At 47.6% G+C, this 24,553-nt stretch overlaps 1 protein-coding gene across 3 annotated transcripts; it reads right to left on the bottom strand.

Annotated features, from left to right (window-relative positions):
• Positions 1–1,500: 1,500 nt before the first annotated feature.
• On the bottom strand, positions 1,501–24,454 carry CPNE9 (copine family member 9). Of its 3 annotated transcripts, XM_079933855.1 has the most exons (20): positions 23,999–24,454; positions 23,433–23,473; positions 23,268–23,314; positions 23,071–23,174; positions 22,584–22,620; positions 22,025–22,101; positions 18,259–18,322; positions 18,039–18,142; positions 17,737–17,841; positions 13,443–13,484; positions 12,600–12,675; positions 12,440–12,493; positions 11,955–12,016; positions 11,175–11,221; positions 10,042–10,223; positions 9,675–9,802; positions 4,888–4,990; positions 4,126–4,183; positions 3,679–3,752; positions 1,501–1,872 (listed from the first exon to the last, which is right to left on the bottom strand). In XM_079933855.1, exons 1-20 carry the CDS (start codon positions 24,064–24,066, stop codon positions 1,687–1,689), a joined length of 1,659 nt encoding a protein of 552 aa, XP_079789981.1. In that variant the 5' UTR covers positions 24,067–24,454; the 3' UTR covers positions 1,501–1,686. The 3 variants fall into 3 exon arrangements, with proteins under 3 accessions (XP_079789981.1, XP_079789982.1, XP_079789983.1); XM_079933856.1 differs by lacking the exons at positions 18,259–18,322; positions 23,071–23,174; positions 23,268–23,314; positions 23,433–23,473; positions 23,999–24,454 and having other exon boundaries at positions 22,584–22,690; XM_079933857.1 differs by lacking the exons at positions 18,259–18,322; positions 22,025–22,101; positions 22,584–22,620; ... (2 more) ...; positions 23,433–23,473; positions 23,999–24,454 and adding an exon at positions 21,173–21,222.
• Positions 24,455–24,553: the final 99 nt, after the last annotated feature.

Raw genomic sequence — 24,553 nt, 5'->3', positions numbered from 1 at the left:
GGGTGAAGCGTGGGACTAAACAGAAAAGTGGGCCTCAGAAAAGAAAGGGCGGGGCTTTGGGTGGGCCTGGAACTTGGAGATGGGCTGGGGGAAAGGATATAGCTGGGAAAAACGATGTGAGGCTGAAGGTAAACGGTGGGGCTTGGAAAAGGTAAAGGGGCAGGGCTGGAGAAAAAGGTGTGAATCTGAAAGTAGCTGCCTGATTGGGGGTGGTGCGGAAGGCTGGTGGGGCGTGAAAGGGGTTGTGTAAGGTAAAATGAGATTCAGATGCTGGAACCCTGTAGGTAGGCGGGGAAATGCTTCATGGCTACGGGCTGCCGGTTGGAAGATAGGGTCAAAACAGAGCTGCGGGCTTCCCTGGTGGCACACTGGTTGAGAGTCCGCCTGCCGATGCAGGGAACACGCGTTCGTGCCCCGGTCCGGGAAGGTCCCACATGCCGCGGAGCGGCTGGGCCCGTGAACCATGGCCGCTGAGCCTGCGCGTCCGGAGCCTGTGCTCCGCAACGGGAGAGGCCACAGCAGTGAGAGGCCCGCGTACCGAAAAATAAAAAAAAATAAACAAAAAAACAGAGCTGCTTTTAATGTGACTGGGCCACTTAGTAGCTATGTGAATTTGGGCAAGTCGTTAAATTCTTCCTCACCTACCTTTACTTATTTGTAAAGCTGAGCTCGACAACTCTGTTGTCAGTTCTTGGGGGCTTCGGAGAACTTGGGGGCCAGGAAGAGTCCACTTGTTAAACAATACTTGTTGCTGAGCCTGTCCAGTTTTGCCACCAACGGCGAGCGTGAAAGATTCTGCCAGGGTTCTGGGGCAAAGCCCAAAGCATCTGGAAACTTCTATGTTATCTTAATACAAACCTTGCAGTTGACCCACTATAAAGTATGTGTTTTCATATACAGTGTCTTCCCCCAAACATCCTTATAAAATTAACACACCAGGAAGAGGTTTGCTGATTAAGATCTTTGGATCCGGAGTCAAACAGTTGGGTTCTCTACAATAAGTGACTTAACCGCTCTGAGCCTTAGTTTCTTCATGTGTAAAATGGAGATAAAATAGTGCTTACCTCACAGGATTGTTGTGAGGATTGAATAAGATGATACCTGTAAATCACCTAGCATAGTGTCTGACGTGTAGTGAATACTCAAAGAAAATATCCACTCTTTTATTATCCTCACTCAAAAAACTTGGACTAGATGGATTAGAGCAGAGTTATACAGAATCATCTTAAAGCTGACCCCTTTGGAGGTCAAGAACCCCTTTTAGAATCTGATAAAAGCTATGGGCCTCTCCCCTCAGAAAAAATGTACACACATAAAGATTCACTTGTTCCTTAACGTATTTGAAGAATGTCTCAAGTGTTAGATGAATGTGTGTTAGGATGGGGATGAACCCTAGCTGAAACTGTCCTTGCCCCCTCCTTCTCTTGGTGTGGCCCCAGATCCTGGGTCCCTCCCTCCCCAAGACCCATGAGACAGAACTGCAGTAGAGATCAGCTTTATTATTGGCATGAAGGCAGGGAGTGCCAGGCCCTCCTATGGTTGAGGGGGCAGAGGGCTCGACCAGCCAGTACCGATCCTCCAAGCTGGCCTTCCAGTGAGGTCCAGGGTTCCAGGTGCCTCTGGCTTTCAGCAGAAGCAGTGGGTGGGCAGGTGAGCAGGCTGCTAGGCTTTGGATAGGTGGGCTATTCAGGGATGCTCTGGAGCTGGCGTCGGCCTGGGGTTGGCAGGGGGTGGAGGGCGAGGCTGGATGTCCCTGGTGCGCATATAGGACAGTAGCTGCTCTGGGATCTCGGCCAGCACGTCCTTGGCTAGTCGGGCCATGCTCAGCACCTGGTTCCCTGACCGGTCGACATAGTCTCGGAATGGGACAAACTGGGACAGGCACAGACAATCAGATGTGGGTGGTGGACAGAAGAGAGGGGAGTGGGGAAGGCAGCAGTAGGGAGGCTTCCTCTTTGACCCCCTAACATCTCTTTCCAAATATCACACTATCTCTCTCCCCCATCTTGAGGAGCTTTCTACATTTGCTTTCTCTCCACCCACTTTTTTTTTCACCTTCTGTTCACCCTCAACCCACTCTAATTTGGCTTCATGTAGTCTACTGAAACTGCTCTCGCTAACGATGTCAACAGCACCATTTTCCCAAATTAGTCCAGAGGGCAATGATTGTCAGCCTCATCTTGCTGACTCCTCTTTAGCTTTCTATTACATTTGACCATAATCTTCCTGAACGCTTCCCCCTCTTGACACATTACATTCTTCTAGATTCTCCTACCTTTCTGGATGCCTTTCCCCCCACCCCCACCCCCAGTCCTCTGGGTCTACCTAATCTCTAAATCTGGTGCCTTCTCTCAGTTCTCTTCCTGGGTGATTTCATACACTTCTGTGACTTTACAAACTGTTCCCTGGATTAAGAGATACAAACTACTATGTATACTATAGATAAGCAACAAGGATATATTGTATAACACAGGGAATTATAGCTTTTATCTTGTAATAACGTTTAATGGAGTATAGACTAAAAATAGTGAATCACTATGCTGTATACCTGAAACATATTGTAAATCAACTATACTTCAATTAAAAAAAAAAAAACCTGTTCCCTGATGACTCCCCAATTTATACATCCATCCCTGACCTCTTTTTTAAGGCCCAGAGCCACATATTTACTTGTCCATATCACATCTCCTTTCATTGGTCTTAGATACCTCAAGCCCAATGTGTTTACAACGGAATTCTAGGCTTCTCTGCCAAATCTGCTCCTCCTCCAGCTTTCTCTTTACCAGTAAATGGGATTATCACTCACCCAGTGGCTCAGTATAGAAAACTGAGAATCATCCTTGAAGCCCTGCTCCCTGTCACCATTTAATCAAATCTTCAACTCTTGGAAATTTTTCTTAAATAATCTTTTGAAAATGCTTCTTCTTTCCATCCTTACTGCTTCCATTCCCATCCAAATCCCCTGTACTACTTCAAAGGCTTCCTCATTAACGGGTCTACCTGCCTTCTCTCTTGCCCTGCTATAGTCCACCGTCCTGCAGCATCTCTGCATGTCTTAAAATGCAAGTCTGACCACCCCACTTCTCTACGTAAAATCCTTCAAGAGCTTTCCAGTTCTTTTAGAACAAAGCTCTGAGCTTCACCATGACTGGCAAGGCCTTGGCTTCCTCTTCCTCTCACTCCCTGTGATCCTGCCACCCTGGCCTCTTGCCCTCTCCATGATTGGGCAAGTTCTTTTGAGCCTAAGGGCCTTCTCACATGCTGCTTCTCTACCTGTAATGCTTATACCTCCTTTAGATTTCAGCTCATATGTCATTCCCTCGTAGTAGCCTTCCCTGACTACCCTACCTAATCAGGTCCCTGTTATAGGCTCTCATTGTGGCATTTGCTGTCCCTCTGGAGCACCTATCACAATCTAATGAGATGTGTGATTATTATTGGCTGCCTCCACTAGAGGGCAGGAGCCTTGGGATCTCCTACACTATGAATCCACGATGGCTGCAGCAACCTGCCTGTTTCTCAAAAAGAGTTTGTTGAATGAATGTAGGTAGGCTGAAAGAGTGAAGGGAAGAAAGGCAGGTGATTAAGAAGGCAGTAAAGGAGAACAGCTGCTAACTTAGCCTCTCCTTCCCACCGTGCCTTTTGACTCCATGACTTCCTCTCCCGGGTCAGGTCTACCTGAACGATGTCCCGCTCTGCATAGCGTCCCCTAGAGGACACGCGCACGTCATCACCATCCAACTCTTCCATTGCTGCGGAAAAGACACCCCTCAGCTGATTGGCCTTTCCCACACCAACCCATGCTGCCCCCTCCCTCTTAGCTCCCCTTTGGAGTCATCATGAGAATGCCTAACGGTTGTATCAAAGTCCTACAAATATTAGGCATTGTAATGGAGTTCTTATTATGCCCTCCCACGCATTCCTTCATCCCAGGAACCCCAGGAGGGAAGTATTTGTATGAACAGCCTTGGTTATGATGAGGAAACAGGTTCAGAGATGGTCTGTGACTTGGCCAAATTCCAGCACAGGTATCCATCCTATCTTTTCTATGAGGCAGGCCTGGGTGCCCAGATCCTCCCCTATTTTCCCGTTATTGGTCCCACTCATGGACACCCCCCATCTTACCCTCAAACATGGCTGGTCCCACACCGACAATAATGATGGACATGGGCAGTGAGGAGGCCTGTGAGGGAAAGAGGGTAAATGGTTGGGGTGAGCAGGCATAACAAGGGAAGTGGCTGTTGGGAGACAATTCTGTGTGTGTGATGTTTCTGCACATCTTACAAGCAGAGGCACTGATTCCCTTTGTGTCAGATTATCTTTTCAAGGATGTCTCCATATGTAACTGCCTTGAAAGATACAGTGTCTTCCTACAGAGCAAAGGGCAGGTTTGTTTACTGTCCAGTATAATATCTCGCACTGGAACAAAGGGAAGGCATGCTTACTGCCCATTATAAAAGACTCGGGTTCTCTACACTTAGGGTTTCTGTTCTATAATGCAACCCACTGTGGGTACAGGTGTCATCTGGCCCTCTGCACATTATCTTGTGGGAAGCGGGACTTAGTGAATCAGAGCCAATGCTGATAGTTGAGCTACTGCTATTGCTGGGAATAGCAAAGTCCTTTGCTTTTTTTGGCCACGCTGCATGGCATGTGGGATCTTAGTTCCCCAACCAGGGATCGAACCCATACCCCCTGCAGTGGAAGCACAGAGTCTTAACCACTGGACCACCAGGGAAGTCCCAAAGTCCTTTGCTTTTGTGTCTGCTGCCAGCATCCATGAAACTGGCAGGTTAACTTGTTAGCTTGCGTGTAAGGTAAAATCTCAACCCCTTCACGGTTATTAACAGTGACCCCTCCCTTCCAAGCCCTCCTCCTCAGACTCACACTGACAATGGCCTCCTTGGTCTGTGTCATGTCAGAGATGACCCCATCAGTGATGATGAGCAGAACATAGTACTGAGAACCATCAGAGATCTTGGCTGCAGCCCTGGGTGAGAGGCCAAGATCAGAATTCAGCTGAAAGTCCAGAGTTCAAAGGAATGTCCTGTCCCTAAAACTTCCACAGCCAGCGCGTAAGCAGTGGTCAAGGACTGGGGCTTCTGAAGCTCATGCTCCTTCCCCAGACCTGGCTGCCTGCCCCACCTACCATCCCTCCAGTTACATTTATAGAACACTCACTATAGCAGGTACTGTGTTTAGGCACTGGAGGTACACAGTGAGAAAAAACAAATCCATCCCAGTCCCCTTGAGAGGGGATGCTGATCTAAGAATCACAGAAATAGCTATAGAATTGCACTTGTGATGAGAGTTGGGATAGAAAGAGACACTGCTATGACAGTGTCCTGTAGGGATCTTGACATGGCCCAAGTCAGTGAAAGCTTCTTTAAGGAAACAGTGTTTGAGGATAAAGGAGAGGAGGAAGGAGAAGAGGCTAAGTGAAGGGGGAGAATTATTCCAGGTAGAAGGAACAGCATGGACAAAGGCCCCAAAATGGGACTGGAGGAATCCTACCCTTTCTGGAGCCCAGAAAGAGAAGGAAGCAGAGTGGACCATGTGACTGAAATGAGGTGGGGCCCAAACCACACAGGGCTTTGTTGGCCCTGGAAAGATGTTGGTATTTATACAAGAACAAGACCAAAGACTGAAGGCCTCCTTTCTTCCCTCTCTCACCCATTTCTCCTCTCTCCCTTCTCCCCTCTGCTGACCACATCCCATTGCCTAGGCTTCTGGGTCCTCAGCCAGTCTAACAGCTGCTCCCAGAGCTCCTTTCCCTTCTCTCACTATCAGTCTTTGAATCCAAGATTTTTTGATCTGAAAAGGACTTCAGAAGTCATTAACTCTAGTCCCCTTATTTTACACATAAGAAAAACGAGACCTCAGAGAGCACAAAGGCCGTGGCAGACCTGGTCTCTTGACTTCCAGTGTTGGGCCCTGTGTGGATTGGAAAGGATGGAGTTGCACTCTCCAGTAAGGTAGCCTCTATTGAAATTTATATTAATTAAGTTAAATAAAATTCAACATTCAGTTCCTTGTTCCCCCTAGCAACTTTTCAAGCGCTCACTATCTGTATGTGCCTGGCAGCTACCATATAGGACATCACAGATACAGAACATTTCCATCATTGCAGAGTTCTGTTGGACAGTGCTGGTATTTAAGCTTGATATAAAGAAGGAGGAAAGCGTGGTGAGAGTGGAGAATTCAAATAGCTCCAGTTCATTTTGCCCAGGGCCCAGGGTGGGAGTGGGCCATGATCCGTTCCTGAATCCTGGCTGCAGCCTCCTCATAGGCTTGGGCTGGTACTGTTTCCTGTCACTCACTCATTTTGCAAATAATCACTGCACACCTGCTATGTGTCAGGCCAGGCACCAAGTTTGGTGCTGAGCATGCAGCAGAGAATTGGACATTGTCCTGCGGGGTGATGGATGCTTTCACCACTAAGATGCAGTGAGGTTAGGGCTTTGAGGACATGACATCTAACCCAAGACCTGAAAAATGAGTAGGAGTTAGCCAGGTGGAGGTGGAGGTGGGGTGGGGGGAGGAGGGGAGGGTAAAGGGAAAGTGTTCCAGAGAGAAGGAATAGCACGTACAAACCAAGAGAGTGTGTTCTAGGGGGTGCACATGGGGCCACAGAAGAGAGATGAGGCTGGAGCAGTGGGCAATGGCCCCCTCATGAAGGGATTTGTGAGCCAGGGCATTGGGGGGCATGGAAGGGCGTTGGGCACGGGAGGTACATCTTTGGCTCCCTGCCGATGCCTGGCATTCCCAAGGCCATTTAGACCTGGAGCTGGGTGACTGGCTGGGGAAGGCCAGTCTGTGCCCCACCTGGCTGTGGGGTGGGAAACGACAAAGAGTCATCTGTGATCATCAAAATCACAGCCGCACTCTTGACATATGTGATCTAATTTAATCCCCACCACCATTCTATGAGGTAGGCACATTTTTTATTCCAATTTTTAAAATGAGAAAAGTGAAGTTCAGAGACATTAAGTAGCATCCCCAAGGGGTGGTGCAGCTGGGGTCCAAGCCCACACTTGAACATCTGAACCTAAAGCCTGAGCTCTTGATTCCTCCAGTCTTCCTTCCAGCCTGCTCTCTGGATACTCCTCCGTACACACTGCACATTCTGCTCAGAGTATACTGTTCACTGTTTACCGAGCTCACCCTTCATACCTCTGTGCTTTTCACATGTGGTTCCTGCTGCCAGGCCTGCTCTGTGCATCTTCCTCTGATAAAGTCCAGTTTGCCCTCTGCACCCAGCCAAGCAGTCAGTCCCCTCTGTGACTAGACTGCCTTGGGTCTCTCAGACTCTCCTTCTCCCTCTGCCTTCTAGGATGCCACCCACCAAGACGGGCTGTCTGCCCTTCCAAATGGGTTCTCACATCCCTGAGGGTACCAGCATGTGTACCAAGGGGAACCCAAGGTCACAGGATACCGGAGGCACTCATTATACTATATGATTTGGTGGATAAAGCTAGATGACTCTAAGTACACTTAAAACACCTTCCCCCCCCCCCAGATTATAGCAAACATGGACACAATATCAGAAGAATGTAAATTTGCATGCATTTTAAAGATAAAATATGGGGATTTCAAAGACATTTTCAGCTTGGCTGCTTTCAGCTGTGCCCCCAGTTTCCCCTAGGGGAAGCTGTTGTTTGCCTTTGCCAACAGGCAACTTGCTGGAAAAGTCTGGGAAGCTCCGGCCTACAGAAGGTAATGATTTGTTTATATTTCTGTCTCCGGCACCGAGGCAGGAGATCTCAAGGGCTGAGCCTAGATCTGATTCATCTGTGAGTCTCTAGTGCCCCAGCAGAGAACTGAGCACACACAGATGCCCTTAGAATAGTAATAATGATAATAATAGTACCAGTAATAGCTAACACCTATAGCACTTACAATGTGGCAGGCACTGTTCTCAGTGCTTGACAAATATTAATTTAGTTAGTCCTCACAACAGCTCTATGATACTATTATCCCCATGTACAGCTGAGGAAACAGGCATAGAGAGGTTAACAGTCTTGCCCAAAGTGACACAGCTAGTAAGTGGTAGAGTGGGTGTAACTTAGCTAGTCTAGTCCCATAGCCCACATTCATGCTACATTCTCCTTTATGGAATGTTGACTGACTGACTGAATGAATGAGTGAACTTGCCCAAGATAATATTTAAGAAGTCTGTTTAATAACAACAAAAAAATGTGCTCAGGTTCCATTATTAAGTGAAAAACTCAGTAGTGAAATATTACATGTAATTTGACTGCCATTATGGTTGCATAAGGAAGACTGTCAATAACTATATATACATCCACATTCCCATGGGCCGTATTCTGGGTGATTTCTTATTTAATTTCTCCATCCTTGAAATTTTCTACAGCAATGTTATGTTACTTTTGTAATTAAAGAAACTATTATCTCACTACGAATTAAAAAATAACTAATCTTTATTAGAGAAAAGGCAAGTCTCTGGACATATAAATCTCCCTGAAATCCTTCAACTTTTCTTCTCTTTGTTTCATCTTTTTACTTTCAAGTTTTCTGAGGTACTTTGTTTTCGATGGGTCTCTTCTATTTAGCATACTACAGTTTACTTATTATTTTTTTATTCAATCAGAAAAACTTTAGGTTCACTGACATATGTTTGGTTTTAGTTGTCATTTTATTTTATCTGCATTTAAGAAAATCATTTGTTACATGAGCTGGATTTTCTTTGCATTGTGTTTTTGTTCTGAAAATTTGGAGTTACTCTTTTGTTTTTAGAAGTTACTCTTCTATAGTTTAATCTGCAACTTAAGCTCATTTTAATCTACCATGAGCACTTACTATGGGCCACACACTGTGCGAATCATTCTTTTTTTTTTTAAAGAGTTTGTAATTTCTTTTTTTTTAAATTAATTTTATTTATATTTATTTTTGGCTGCGTTGGGTCTTCGTTGCTGTGCATGGGCTTTCTCTAGTTGTGGCGAGCAGGGACTACTCTTCGTTGCAGTGCACGGGCTTCTCGTTGCGGTGGCTTCTCTTGTTGTGGAGCACAGGCTCTAGGCGCGCGGGCTACAGTAGTTGTGGCTCACGGGCTCTAGACCTCAGGCTCAGTAGTTGTGGCGAACGGGCTTAGTTGCTCTGCGGCATGTGGGATCTTCCCGGACCAGGGCTTGAACCCGTGTCCCCTGCATTGGCAGGCGGATTCTTAACCACTGGGCCCCAGGGAAGTCCTAATCATTCTTATATTGTTATATAATTTTAAATTTCCAATAACCCTATAAAGAAGGTACTATGGTTATCCATTATTACACCTATTTACAGGGATGAAATGGAGGCTTAGAGAAGCTAAGTTGCTTCAGGTCACATGGTTAGTGAGTGGTAGACCTGGGATCACTCCCAGGTCTGATGCCCAAACTTGTGCCTTACCCACTGTTCTGTAGGCCCTTCTCTCTTCCCCAAACTTGAGGCCTGGGTTGTTGTTCCCAGGGAGTGGGGTTGGGGTAGTTTGTTGACACCCTTTCTACCTCAGAATAAGGCATTATGTAACCTCTTTATAACAGAGCCTGGCCAACACTGAAAATTTCACCTTCTCCCCAGAGCCCAAATTCACCCAAGAGTGGTCCTAACTATTCTTGGGAAGTCAGTTCACTGTCTGGGTCCCCTTAGTTTCCCCCAGCCCCACCCAGTTTCCTTACCTGGCCACCAGGTTGATGACAGGGGCGAAGTAGGTGGGCCCGTAGAGCTGCACTGTGCGCAGGCTCTGGAAGTAGCTCTCCAACACGCCCTCAATGCCCACACAGTTGGGGTCCTCATCATTGTTGTTCTGTCAGGGAAGATGCCCTGCTGGGCTGATCCTAGCTCACTCTTTCCTTCTTGCATCGCTGTCTCTCAGAGTCCCCTCCAAACTCGAACCCTGCCCCCTCCCTGCTCTGCCACCTTCTCCTAGCTCCTCCTGCTACTTGGCAGGTCCTTGACCCTTAGAAGAGACATAAGCAGAAGAATTTGTCAACTTGGGTGGGCCAGATGCCAGGGCATGGAGTCTAGGCTCTGGCCATACCATACCAGGGGGAACTGGTGGGAGATCCGTCCCTCGGGAGGCAGCTTGGCCCCAAAGCCGTAAGCTGGGAACAGCTTGTCACTGTCATAGTCCTGGATGATTTCTCCCACTGCCTTGAGGGCCATGGCATAGGCGCTGAGCTGATAAGGACTCATGTAGTGCAGGGAGGTGGGCTGCAGGGGATTCCCTATAGGGAAACAGGAGACCCACCTCATGGTCATCTTGATGATCTATTAGTTCACCTGCCTATCATTGTATGCATCCATCCACCTATCCATGCATCCACTCTTTACCCATGTACTCCCTCATTATTTTACCCAGTCATCCAAATGTTCATTTATCCATCTATCCATCCACCAACCCCTATAGGTATCCCTCAGTTCATCCACATACTCATACATCCATTCACCCATCCACTGGCCATAAATCCATCTTTCAGTCTACCTATTCATCTCCATCTGTCCGCTTCTCCATTCTCTTATCCAACTACCCACCCACCTAACCATCCATCCATCTATCCATCCATTCACTTGTTCACCTGCTATTTCTCTTTCTTTCCCATCCATCCATATAGCCATATTCTTTCATCCATCTATCCATCTCTATCCATCCCTATCCATCCCATTCATTCACCTGCCTGTCTATCCTCAAATGGATCCATTCACCTGTCCACTCATCCATTTCCCCAATTTAAACATCTGAGCATTTGTCCACCCACATACCAGTTCATGCATCTACCTGTCTAACCCACTGTACTCACTCATTACCCATTTGCCCCCTCTGTTTATAAATCTATCTACCCACCCAGTCATCCACCCATTTACCTATTCATCTCTCATTACACTCGTATTCCCTCCCATCCATTCATTTACTCATCTGCTTCTCAAGCTATGTAGACCTGTCTATCCTTTCAACTTTCTTTGATCCATTTACCCACTTATTTTTCTGTACCCTCTCCTACCATTACATCCAGTAATCTCCTCACGACACTCCTGCCCCAGTATGAGCCTGACTGGGCCTTGCCTCAAGCCTGGGCTTTCTGGGTAGCTTAACTCTTATTCCCAGGTTGGAATCCAGGCCAATCCCTAGTGACTTCTTTAGAATTCCTCCGTACCCCATTCCCCCATCCATGCCTCACCATTGGAAGCTGTGAAGTCAATGGCTACTGTGAAGTTCAGCTGCGTCCTATTGGGGAAATAGATGGATTGAGAAGTGAGGGACTAATAACTTACTATACCGGGATTTCTCAAACACTAGTATGCATATGAGCCACCTGGGAATCGTGTTAAAATGCAAATTCTGAACTGGATGGTCTGGGTGGAGCCTGAGATTCTGCTTTTCTAACAAACTCCCAAGTGAGGCAGATGCTGCTGGCCCACTGAACACACTTTGGGTGGCAGAATTAAATGCCTGCTGCATGACATAATGTGCGCGATGGAATTTAATTTAACCGTTACTATCGTCCTGAAGTAGTACTTAACAGCTCCATTTTACACTGGAGAAAAGTGAGGTTTAGAGAAGACAAGTACCTTTCTGAGGTCAGCCTGTGTCCCCTAAACCAACCAAGATGTCCCCTACAGCCTGCTTATCGTTTCCCTCTTTCTTGGCTTCTCCCTCTTGCCTGGACATATCTTCTGCCTGGGCCCCAGTAAGGTTACTGGGGACACCTTTGAAAACCACTGGTCTGTCATCTTCCCAGGGCGGGCTGGAAGATTGGGTTGAAAGGCAGCCCCATGGAGAGAACTAAGATGGGCGGCACTCTGCACTTTATAAAGCACTTTGTAGTCTGCCAAGTGTTTTAAAGTTTATCCTCATGATCTCTTTGGACCCTGACCATTAATGAATAGTAAAACTGAGGCTCAGAACTGGGAGTAACTCATTGCTGGGCTTTCAGCCAAAAGCTTGGCCTGTGACTCACCCTCCCTTGATGTAATCGACAAAAGTGAATTCAGAGTCCACAGAAAAGGAAAGCAGCGTCACCTGCGGGACAGAAGAGGCAGCCCTGCTACTTTGGAAAGTGTAGTCAGGGTAGAAAAAGGGAAAGAGGCACTTGATTTCACCCCCATCCCACCCTGTCCAATTTCTGAAAGGGCAAAAAGGGGAAGCTGTCAGAAACATTTGGATTTCCAAAAATATATTAAATTGGGAAATATAACTTAGGTTTTCCCCAAAAATCTGCAAAAGAGTAAATTTCAAAACAATTTCCTTAGGTGAGAGAAAAAAAAATTAAAAACAAAACACAACAAAAACTTAAATGGTGCCACCTTGTATCCAACATTACTATATCCAAGTAATCTGTGCCAACAGCTTTCCCATACCCTCAACATTTGCCATGTCATGCTATGTCAGTGGGGATAGAGACAGAAGGATCCAGGGAGGGACAGGGCTCTAGGGAGTACTCACAGTTCCCGAGTTGACATATTTCTTCTTCTTACATTTCTTCCGAGGGTTAAGTACCTAAGTGAAGAAGATAACAGTGATGGAGGGAAACAGGACGGGAACCACAGACTGAGCACACTAGGATGGAGGGCCTGGGCAACCTGGGCAGGGCTGGAGCTCTCACCTCATACACTGTGAACTGGTTCTGGGCCTTGCTCAGCTCTCTGTAGCTAGTGGTAAACTCACCGATGAAGTCGTGACTGCAATGAGACCAGAGGTGGGTAAGCAACAACTGCTGGTGGTTTGGAGACATCTCTGAAACCAGTCTTTTTTTTTTATTATTTAAATAAACCATTAGAGTACTGGGAGGTAATCTCATTAGTTTTATTTTTTTTAATTTATTATTATTTTTAAATTGATTTATTTTTTGGCTGCATTGGGTGTTTGTTGCTGCTCGTGGCTTTCTCTAGCTGCAGCGAGCGGGGCTACTCTTTGTTGTGGTGTGCAGGCTTCTCATCGCGGTGGCATCTCTTCTTGTGGAGCTCAAGCTCTAGGCGTGTGGGCTTCAGTAGTTGTGGTGGGCGGGCTCAGTAGTTGTGGCTCGTGGGCTCTAGAGCGCAGGCTCAATAGTTGTGGCGCACGGGCTTAGTTGCTCCACGGCATGTGGGATCTTCGCGGATCAGGGCTTGAACCCGTGTCCCCTGCATTGGCAGGCGGATTCTTAACCACTGCACCACCAGGGAAGCCTGAAACCAGTCTTTTATTTCCACTATCTGTGCCTCTACTTGGGCTGCAGGGCACTGGGGCTTGGGCTAGAAGAGGGACCAAGCTAAGGGGAAGAGAAGGGAAGCGACAGTGTACCAGAGAGACAACTGAGGGCATCAGTTGTACCCAAGGTCTTGGCACCTGTCATCAACCTTTCTGGCTCCCAAGGCTACTTTGGGGTTCCTAGTGAATGTACTACATATTTCAGGGAACTGTTTGTGTTAATTATAGGAGAGGGCAGTACTATGTGGAGCAGTGCTACCTTCCATCCCGGTCCCAGTCGTACACATCAATCTTCACTGTTCTGAAATGCAGGAGATAAACGTAGGCTGGGTGTGTATGATAAATCTGAGACACCCCCACCCACTTAACTATACATAAAACATCTTCCAATCCACCCATCTGTCCTTCTATCAAACTTCCTCCTATCCCTCCTATCCATTCATTAGTCCATGCACATACCCAACTATCTACTGCCACTACCAGTATTACTACTACTACTGATATTTATACTGCTGTTACTATACTTTACTCTTGACTTTTTTTTTTTTTTTTGGCTGCACCACATAGCTTGCGGGATCTTATTTCCCCAACCAGGGATTGAACCCAGGCCCCCCGCAGTGAAAGGGCAGATTCCTAACCACTGGACCGCCAGGGAATTCCCTACAACTTATTGAGTCTTACTATATTCCAGGTATTGTTCTCAGCACTTTCACAGACTAATTTAATTTAACAATCATTCTATAAAGTAAGAACTATTGAGATAGCCTCATCCACCAGAGGGCAGACAGCAGAAACAAGAAGGACTACAATCCTGCAGCCTGCAGAACGAAAACCACAATCACAGAAAGACAGACAAGATGAAAAGGCAGAGGACTATGTCCCAGATGAAGGAACAACATAAAACCCCAGAAAAACAACTAAATGAAGCGGAGATAGGCAACCTTCCAGAAAAAGAATTCAGAATAATGATAGTGAAGATGATCGAGGACCTTGGAAAAAGAATGGAGGCAAAGATCAAGAATATGCAAGAAATGTTTAAGAAGAATTTAGAAGAATTAAAGAACAAACAAACAGAAATGAACAATACAATAACTAAAATGAAAACTACACTAGAAGGAATCAATAGCAGAATAACTGAGGCAGAAGAACGCCTAAGTGACCTGGAAGACAGAATGGTGGAATTCACTGCTGCGGAACAGAATAAAGAAAAAAGAATGAAAAGAAATGAAGACAGCCTAAGAGACCTCTGGGACAACATTAAACACAACAACATTCGCATGATAGGGGTCCCAGAAGGAGAAGAGAAAGAGAAAGGACCAGAGAAAATATCTGAAGAGATTATAGTCGAAAACTTCCCTAACATGGGAAAGGAAACAGCCACCCAAGTCCAGGAAGCACAGAGAGTCCCAGGCAGGATAAACCCAAGGAGAAACACGCTGAGACACATAGTAATCAAATTGACAAAAATTAAAGAAGAAGAAAACTTACTGAAAGCAACAAGGGAAAAATGACAAATAACATACAAGAGAACTCCCATAAGGTTAACAGCTGATTTCTCAGCAGAAACTCTACAAGCCAGAAGTGAGTGGCATGATATATTTAAAGTGATGAAAGGGAAGAACCTACAACCAAGATTACTCTACCTGGCAAGGATGTCATTCAGATTTGATGGAGAAATCAAAAGCTTTACAGGCAAGCAAAAGCTAAGATAATTCAGCACCACCAATCCAGCTCTACAACAAATGCTAAAGGAACTTCTCTAAGTGGGAAACACAAGAGAAGAAAAGGACCTACAAAAACAAACCAAAAACAATTAAGAAAATGGTAATAGGAACATACATATCTACAATTACCTTAAACGAGAATGGATTAAATGCTCCAACCAGAAGACACAGACTGGCTGAATGGATACGAAAACAAGACCCGTATATATGCTGTCTACAGAAGACGCACTTCAGACCTAGGGACGCATACAGACTAAAAGTGAGGGGATGGAAAAAGATGTTCCATGCAATGGAAATCAAAAGAAAGCCGGAGTAGCAATACTCATATCAGATAAAATAGACTTTAAAATAAAGAATGTTACAAGAGACAAGGAAGGACACTACATAATGATCAAGGGATCAATCCAAGAAGAAGATATAACTATTCTAAATATATATGCACCCAACACAGGAACACCTCCATACATAAGGCAAATGCTAACAGCTATAAAAGAGGAAATCGACAGTAACACAATAATAGTGGGGGAATTTAACACCTCACTTACACCAATGGACAGATCATCCAAACAGAAAATTAATAAGAAAACACAAGCTTTAAATGACACAATAGACCAGACAGATTTAATTGATATTTACAGGACATTCCATCCGAAAACAGCAGATTACACGTTCTTCTCAAGTGCACACAAAACATCCTCCAGGATAGACCACATCTTGGGTCACAAATCAAGCCTCGGTGAATTTAAGAAAATTGAAATCACATCAAGCATCTTTTCCAACCACAGTGCTATGAGATTAGAAATCAATTACAGGGAAAAAAACAAAAAACACAAACACATGGAGGCTAAACAATATGCTACTAAATAACCAAGAGATCACTGAAGAAATCAAAGAGGAAATCAAAAAATACCTAGAGACAAATGACAATGAAAACACGACAACCCAAAACCTATGGGATGCAGCAAAGCAGTTCTCAGAGGGAAGTTTATAGCCATACAGTCCTACCTCAAGAAACAAGAAAAATCTCAAATTAACAATCTGACCTTACACCTAAAGGAACTAGAGGAAGAAGAACAAACAAAACCCAAAGTTAGTAGAAGGAAAGAAATCATAAAGATCAGAGCAGAAATAAATGAAATAGAAACAATAGCAAAGATCAATAAAACTAAAAGCTGGTTCATTGAGAAGATAAACAAAATTGATAAACCTTTAGCCAGACTCATCAAGAAAAAGAGGGAGAGGACTCAAATCAATAAAATTAGAAATGAAAAAGGAGAAGTTACAATGGACCCTGCAGAAATACAAAGCATCCTAGGAGACTACTACAAGCAACTATATGCCAATAAAATGGATAACCCGGAAGAAATGGACAAATTCTTAGAAAGGTATAACCTTCCAAGACTGAACCAGTAAGAAACAGAAAATATGAACAGACCAATCACAAATAAGGAAATTAAAACTGTGACTAAAAATCTTCCAACAAACAAAAGTCCAGGACCAGATGGCTTCACAGGTGAATTCTATCAAACATTTAGAGAACAGCTAACACCGATCCTTCTCAAACTCTTCCAAAAATTTGCAGAGGAAGGAACATTCCCAAACTCATTCTATGAGGCCACCATCACCCTGATACCAAAACCAGACAAAGATACTACAAGAAAAGAAAACTACAGGCCAATATCACTGATGAATATAGATGCAAAAATCGTCAACAAAATACTAGCAAACAGAATCCAACAACACATTAAAAGGATCATACACCATGATCAAGTGGGATTTATCCCAGGGATGCAAGGATTCTTCAATATACGCAGATCAATAAATGTGATACACCATATTAACAAACTGAAGAAGAAAAACCATATGGTCATCTCAACAGATGCAGAAAAGCTTTTGACAAAATCCAACACCCATTTATGATAAAAACTCTCCAGAAAGTGGGCATAGAGGGAACCTACCTCAACATAATAAAGGCCATATATGACAAAACCATGGCAAACATCATTCTCAATGGTGAAAAACTGAAAGCATTTCCTCTATCAAGAAGGATTCATCTATCCAACCAAACATCCAGCCATCTGACATTTGTCCATCTGATCATCCATTCTTCTACATAACCATCCACTTATATGCCCATCCATCCTTCTACCCACTCACCTATCTTCATACTGCCCATTTGTTAGATCATATGGTCAGCCTATCCATCTACTTTATACTCATCCACCAACTAATTCATCCACTAATCCATCCATTCCCTCTGCTATCCATTCATGTGTCTATCCATCAATCTACCTGTCGTTCCACCTGTTTATGCTCCTGCTTTTTCAGTCATCCCTCTGCCTCTCCAACCAACTCACCAATCTCTCATATACCCATTCATCCTCTCACACATTTAGTCATCCACCCATTAATCCACCCATCATCTGTCCATCCACTAATCCACCCATCAGTCCACTCATCCATTCATCTGCTATCCATTCATCCATCTCCCCCTCTACCCACCCACCAGTCCTCTTATACACCCATCCACATACCCATCTAGTCATTCACCAGTTTATCTATTCATCTGACCACCCATCCATGTATCTGCTTACTCATTTGTTCATTTGCCCTTTCATTCATCCATCCATCCATCCATCCATCCATCCACCTATTCATCCATGTGGCTATCCGTCTGCTTCCCCATGCACCCATCTCCATGTCCAAAACTCTGTCTCACTGAGTAGGATCCTCCAACACTATTATGACCCTTCTACCTTCATTCTTGGGCCCAGGAACCCCACTCTCATGCCCTTGTCCCCTTACTCCTTAGCTTATGCTGAAGCAGACCTGTCATAGTCTCCATTGCACAATACCCGCACAGGGATGCTGAAGGGCTGCCACACAGGATTCAGCGTGTTTTTCACAACCTCCGTCTTGTGGCAGATGGTGAACCTGGAGAGGACAGGAGGATTGGAACCTGCCTTTGGGGTAGGACTGAGCCCAGAGATAGGGCCTGATACTCTTGGAGATTCAAGCACATATCAGGCACTGCCTCGAGTGGATTCTGGGCTCAGGTCCCGGTGGAGTCTAAGATGTCCCAGCCTAAGAGCCCTAATGGGCCCATGGTCACAGTGGGGGCAGTGACTCACGTGCCATCCTCATTGCTCCTATAGAACACAAGGAAGGGGTCTGATTTCCCAAAGAAGTCCTTCTTGTCCAGCTTGTTTGCACACAGCTGCATGGTGGCAATATCCTATGGATGAAATTGGGCTATTGACACTCAAATTGCTCACAAACTCAGACAGCCCACTACAGGGAGTTTGGGGAGAGAAGAGAGCCTCCTGGGTCTAGTATGTGGCCCTTACTGACCCGACAATTGCTAAGCTCCTCTGCGGTCAGCAATATGGTCCCACACTTCTTGCCTGGTACACCCCTGGAAGCAGAAAAAGCCTCTTTGTGAGGGGAGAGGGGAGAGTAGGAAACAAGAATTGGGGTGGCCAATCTGGGATTGGGTAGGTCAGGGGATACAATCTGTCATTGACTGACAGTCCCGAGTATGTCCACCTCTGTCCTAGGTGGCTTCTGGTGGGGAAAGACCTGACTTTGACTAGGGAAGGTTTCTAGTCTGGAAGGAAGGGGTTAACCTAGCCTACGTGGACATATCATAATGGTAGCACAGGAAAGACATAGGATTTAGAGTTCTGGGCAAGTTATTTTCCCTTTCTTTGGGCCCTGGTTTTCTCTTTATGTAATGGGAATCTTGCCCACCTCTCAGGGTTGTGAAGAGATCAGAATGAATGCCTGGAAGGAAAAGCAGTTGGTAAACTTGGTAGATATGAAAGTGGTTCTCTTTCTCAAAGCAGACTCTTCATCTACGATACACCAGACACTGTTCTGGGTATGAATTGGCCAGTTGGCACTTTCCAGCTCTGCTAGACCCTGCCTTCAGGGAGCTTCCAGGGGAAGGTGGGATGTCAAAGCCAATAGGCAAGTAGAGCATGATGTAGCAATCCTAACGAGGGAGAGGAATTTCTATCCAGATCTGGGGCAAAAGGGCTGGTTTGTTAGGTCAAAGATGCTGTGCTTTCTGAAGACTGTGAAGAGTGAGATCAAAAAGTCCAGGGCAGCCTTATCTTCTTCTGACCCAAGAAGGGACACTTCCATGTGCCCGAAGGGTGCATACCAGGATACCCATCCCCAACTTGCCTTGGGTCTCCAAGCAGTCAGGGACCCTGTTGATATGGGCCTGCAAACCCTAACCCCCATGGGATCCAAAAGTGTGGTAGAGAGGAAGCTAGGTTAGGAGTATTCTCAGTTCAAGTTTTGACTCCAGCTTGCTATGTGGTTTTCCCCATCTTTAAAATGAGAATTTGAACCATTTCTTTGGCTCCTTTGATCTCTGACTCTCTGTGCTTTAAAAAGACAGAGTGTAATGAGTACAGGGACTCTTCACCTGCACGTTCAGAACCGAGTCGCTGATCCTACTGCCTTCTCACTGTCCTTTGCTTCCTTAATGTTCTCCCTCATCTCATCACCCAGTGTGAATTCCAGTCATTCTCGACTATAATAATCACTCCCTTGCATCCTACTTCTTTTCCCTTACCCTCTCTCACTTCTATATACTTATCTGGCAGAACCACAGCCCTAGTTAAATCCAATTCTCTGCCTAACCTGTATTACACCTGTGCAACTGAATATGGCCAGAGGAAAACACACATTCATGCTAATTGCTTTCATTTTAAATGTGTGACCACAAACCTCAAGAGGGTCCTTAATCATACCATACACCCCGAGTCACTTCACGTTTCCAGTTCCGCGAGATGGCAGTTTCGCTCTTCCTCCTCCCTCCTCAACCCGCAAGCCTCCTCCTCCATCCTCACCCTCAGCCAATGACCTTGTTTCCTACCTCACTGACAAAACTGAAGCAACCAGAGGAGAATGTCCACAGACCCACCACGCACCTACCCTGCCTCCAGTATCTTCTCCAACACGAGGCCTTCCTACCGTTGCTATAAATGACTATCCATGTGCCTATTTACCCCTCCACTGTGTGCTACTTTCCACACCCTCCCTCTTGCCTGCACAGGGACGTCACTCTAGCAACTCTCCCCCCCTTTTTTTTTTCTCTTTTGGCCACGCCACACGTTATGTGGGATCTTACTTCCTCAACCAGGGATTGAACCCACACCCGCTACATTGGAAGCGTGGAGTCTTAACCACTGGACCGCCAGGGAAGTCCCTCCCCTCTTTTTATTATGTCAAATTTTCAGTTTCTACTGGATCATTCCCATTAGCATACAAATGTGGTATAATTTTTCTCATGTTAAAATATTACAAACCTATTCTTGCTCGCACTTCCCTCTCCAGCCACCCCTCCTTTTCTCTTCTCTTCTTTGCAGCAAAACCCCTTGAAAGATTCCTAATTCCCATTCCTCTCTTCCATTCTCTTCTAAACCTCCCCAACCAGGCTGTCACTCCCATCTCTCCTTCAAAACTCTGCTTGTCAGTGTCACCGGCGACCTCCATCTGGCTAAACCCAACGGCCAGTTCCCGATCCTCACCTTACTTGACCTGCAGCAGCATTTGACATAGTTGGCCACTCTCTTGTCCTTGATAAACATCCTTCACTTTGCTGCCGGGACAGCACCACCTGCTTTCGGTTACCCTCCCATTTCACTAATGATCCTTCTCAGCCTCCCTTTCTAGCTCCAATTCGTGGAGTCCTTGATCTTCCCTCTCTCCTCGCTCCCTTAGTGATCTCATCTAATCTCATGTCCTTAAAGAGCACCTAAGATTCACGTTTCTTATTGCCTATTTGACATGTCCACTCAGATGTCTAATAAAAATTATGAATTTCAACAGGTCAGACTGAACTCCTGGTTGACTTCCTCCCACAGCTTACTCCTCTCTCACTTTTTTAAAAAAAAAATATCATCGTTTATGGCAACTCCATCTTTCCATTTGTTCAGGCCAAAGACCTTGGTATCATCCTCGTCTCCTCTTATCCTCTCACATCCATATGTGATCTGTCAGGAACCTGTTGGTTCCACCTTCAAGATACATCCAGAATCTGACCAATTCTCCCCTCCTTCACTGCTAGCACCGTGGATTACTTCTACCTTTGTCCACCCAAGGTTTAGTCTCAACCCGGCAGCATCCTTTGAAAGCAAGTCAGATCATATCAATCCTCTGCTCAGAACCCTCCAGTGACTTCCAACTCAGAGTAAAAACTAAAGTCCTTACAGTGGCTACAAGGCTCTAACTGTCAATGCTCCAAACTCACCTTCTCCTTTCTTCCCCCTGCTCACGCACTTCCACCCACACTGGCCTCCTTGCTGCTCTTTGAACACATCAGACTTCTGCACTGGCAGTTTCCTCTGCCTGGAACATTCCTCCTCCAGATATCTGCACAGCGCACTCCCTTACTTCCTTCAGGTCACTGCTCTGAAGTTACCTCTCTAGGAGGCCTACTCAAGCATTCTGTTGAACACTGCAACACCTACCCACCCAGCATTTTCAGTCCCCCTAATTCTGCTCTACTTTGTCTTTATTCCTCAATATTTAATGTCTTCTAATATATTATGTAATTTACTTATTTATTATGTCAGTTTTGTACTGTTTTTCTCCCCCTTCTGTTATATAAGCTCCCTGAGGGCAGGAACCTTTGTTTTGTTCACCACTGCAACCCAAGCCCCTTGAACAGTGGCTGACATAGAGTGAGTATATGCCCAGTAGTGTCTGTGGAATGGATACATCCCTGGTGCCTAGCACAGGGTATAGCATACAAAACAAGCTAATAAATATTTAGTGAGTGAATGTAATGTAAATTCCAGAGAACCTGATTTAGTGAGGAAAGCTTCCTGGAGGAGAAAGGCTTGGAAGTGAACCTTAAAGGTTGAATCAGACTTAGAAAAAGAATGAAAAGGGTGAGGAAAGAGAGAGACAAGATCCGTCAGGCCTGAGACTGACTTGAGCAAAGCCCTGGAGGTTGGATTTTCCCAGGAGGGTGATGGAAGCCACTGAAGGCCCCTGACCAGGGGAATCCCAGCCTCCATCAGTACAGGGTCAGCTGTGTCTTTAGGAGGAGCATTTGGAGGCCCGCCCTTCCCCCCGCTCCCCTTCAGGTTCAGCTCACGTGAGGGGTCGCTCTACTCGGCTGCCCTGGCCTCCGATCACCTCTCCCAGGGCCAGGAACGCTTGTCCCAGGAAATCCTGCGCCGGGATACAGAGTCAGCGGGGCGAGGACCGGCTGGCGGCGCAGAGTCCCAGCCCAGCCCTGGTGACGCTGCTGCACTGACCACGGCGACTGTAGGCAGCGGTACCACGCGGCCGGGGCTTTAAAGGAGGCGCGGGGTCCCCAGGAAAGCTGCCCTTCTTGGTCCTGCCATCACTTTAAGCCAAGATACCATCCCACCCCTCGCCTTTCACACACCACACATGTCGCCCCCGCCCAGCCCCGTTCAGCCTCACCTTCTGAGGGTCCCAGCAACAGTCGAGAAGGAAGAGTAGCAGTGAGTAAGAGGCACAGGCGGGAAACCGAGGCAGGAGCAGGAGAGGAGGGCAGGGAGGGCAGGTTCGGGGCCGAAGAAGGTCGAGTCGGGTTTGAGGGGGAGGAGGGTTCTAAGGAGGGTCGTTTAACACACACTGAGCGCCGCCTGTGTGCCCAGCCAGCCCGTGAGTGAACGGTCGCTCACCGGTTTGGAGATGTTGGTTCTGGAGTCGACGTTGTACCTGGGAAGAGAGTGGGACCAACATGGGGCGGGGCTGGTGGGAGAGCCTGGGAAAGGAGTCGGATTTCGAGTCCAGGTTAAAATTGTGGGTGGAAGGAGGGGCAGCCTTGCACCCGAATTCAACCTGGACTTCCTTTTGGCAGGAGTCGGCGTCATTGTGAGTCAGACCCGGGGCGAGGCCAAGTTCGGGGTCTGCTGGGGGCAGGATCACGTCAGAGGTAGGGCTTGGGAAGGAGCGGAGGGTTGGATCTGACCTAAGGGCAGGGCCAACCTAGACTTGTGGGCGGAGCTAAGGCTGAGCCGAGCCCTTCAGAGTGCCACAGAACCGGGCTTGGGGGTGGAGCCAGGCCGGGAGGTGGGGGGTGGGGCCCGCGTGGGGGCGGAGCCAGCCGGAATTTCGGGCTGATCGAGGTCGGGGGGTGGTCCAAGCCAGATCCGGGGCGGGGCTCACACATCGAAGCGCAGGTTTTGCTTTTCCTCGAAGAAGTAGTCGAGGACGAATTTGCGCACGAAGTCTGGGTTCAGCGTGTTGTCGATCACCTCGGTCCGTCCGAACTGAATGGAGAGCGGAGAGTCAGCGCGAGGCCTGTAAGGGGGCAGGTGGTTCCCAGGGGCGGCTCCGGACTGGCCAAGGGTTCTAGGACTTACCTCCCGCCACTCTTGGCTGGCCCGGCTCTGCGTGTAGAGCACCACCACTGCAGGCGGGAGCGGGAGCGGGGAGGGAAGGACTTCAGGTCGGCCCGCACCCCCTCCCCGCCCCTCAGTCTTTCCCGGACCCCAGGTTCCCTCCCTCCTGGCCCTGGTGCCGCCTACTGGGGTCGGACTTGGAGAAGGTGTCGAGGTCCAGCAGGTTCCTAGAGAAAGGGACAGACAGACGGACACGGGGTGGATCATTCTGGAGCCCATCGCCTCGAACCTGCCCAAAGATGGGCACCTGGGGAGGCACGGGGCTCACATCACACTCCCCTCCCCCGTTACTACCTCCGGCTTGGGTGTGTGTGTGGGGGGGGGGGGGCGCGTTATCAGCACCCTGGACAACACCGGAAATCTGCGCCCAAGAACCGTTTCTCTGCGGACTGGACTGCCTCCAAGGGTCCAGGAAAGAGGGCTAGCCCCCAGAACTTTGCCCTCCTGCGGCGCAGATCCTACTGGACCCCCGAGACCCGTCCCTTGAAGCCGCAGGCTGAGCCCTCCTTTGTAGTTGGAGCTGTTCCAGGAAACCCCCTTCCCGAGTCCGCTAGCGACTCCCCTGAGTCTGCAGCCGCGATTTTCCTTCCTGAATGCTGCTTCCCCAGCGGTCTAGCCCCTCTCCGCGTTGAGCCCCGGAGCTGGGTGGTGCTGGGGCAATGCCTAAGCCCTCCCCAGCGTGGCCCGCTCACCGGCAGGACACGGTAATTTCAATCTTGGTGGCCGGGACGCTGCGCTCAGAGGCTCCGCTGAGCGACATGGCTGGTCGGCTAGCCGGAGCTGCGGCAGGCTGCGAGACGGGGGCCGCCGGAGCTGCTAGGGGCGGCGGCGGGGTCGGCCCATGTGCCGCCGCGGCGCTGGCGGCGGAGGCTGCACTCCCTCCAGCCCTGCGCGCACTCTTGCTGCTCGCGCCTTCACTGTGGCCGGCGGCGCAGCGGCTCCAGATGGCAACACAGCCCCGCCCGGCCCTGCGGGTGGCCCCCACCCCACTGGAGCAGCCTCGAGCAGGCCAAGAACCTTACACAGATTCGAATTCCAACCCACAAGGTGGGAGAGTCCTCCCAGCGCGTTTCCCCGGGGCCAAAGCCAGTGCCCCCCCACATCCCCGCGAGCTGTCCCCGAAGCTGAAGGGTTCCAGATACCTGGTGGGCGTTGGGGTCGATTCCTCTTCTTGAGCCGCTCGCTCAATCTGCTTCTCCTCCTTCCCACTCCCGTCCTCCCTCCCTCAGTCTCTGAAGAGTTACACA

The sequence above is a fragment of the Stenella coeruleoalba genome (assembly GCF_951394435.1).
Source record: "Stenella coeruleoalba genome assembly, chromosome: 10".
NCBI lineage: Eukaryota > Metazoa > Chordata > Mammalia > Artiodactyla > Delphinidae > Stenella > Stenella coeruleoalba.
The sequence above is the reverse complement of the archived record's forward strand: the minus strand, read 5'-3'. Positions and strand labels throughout refer to the sequence as shown.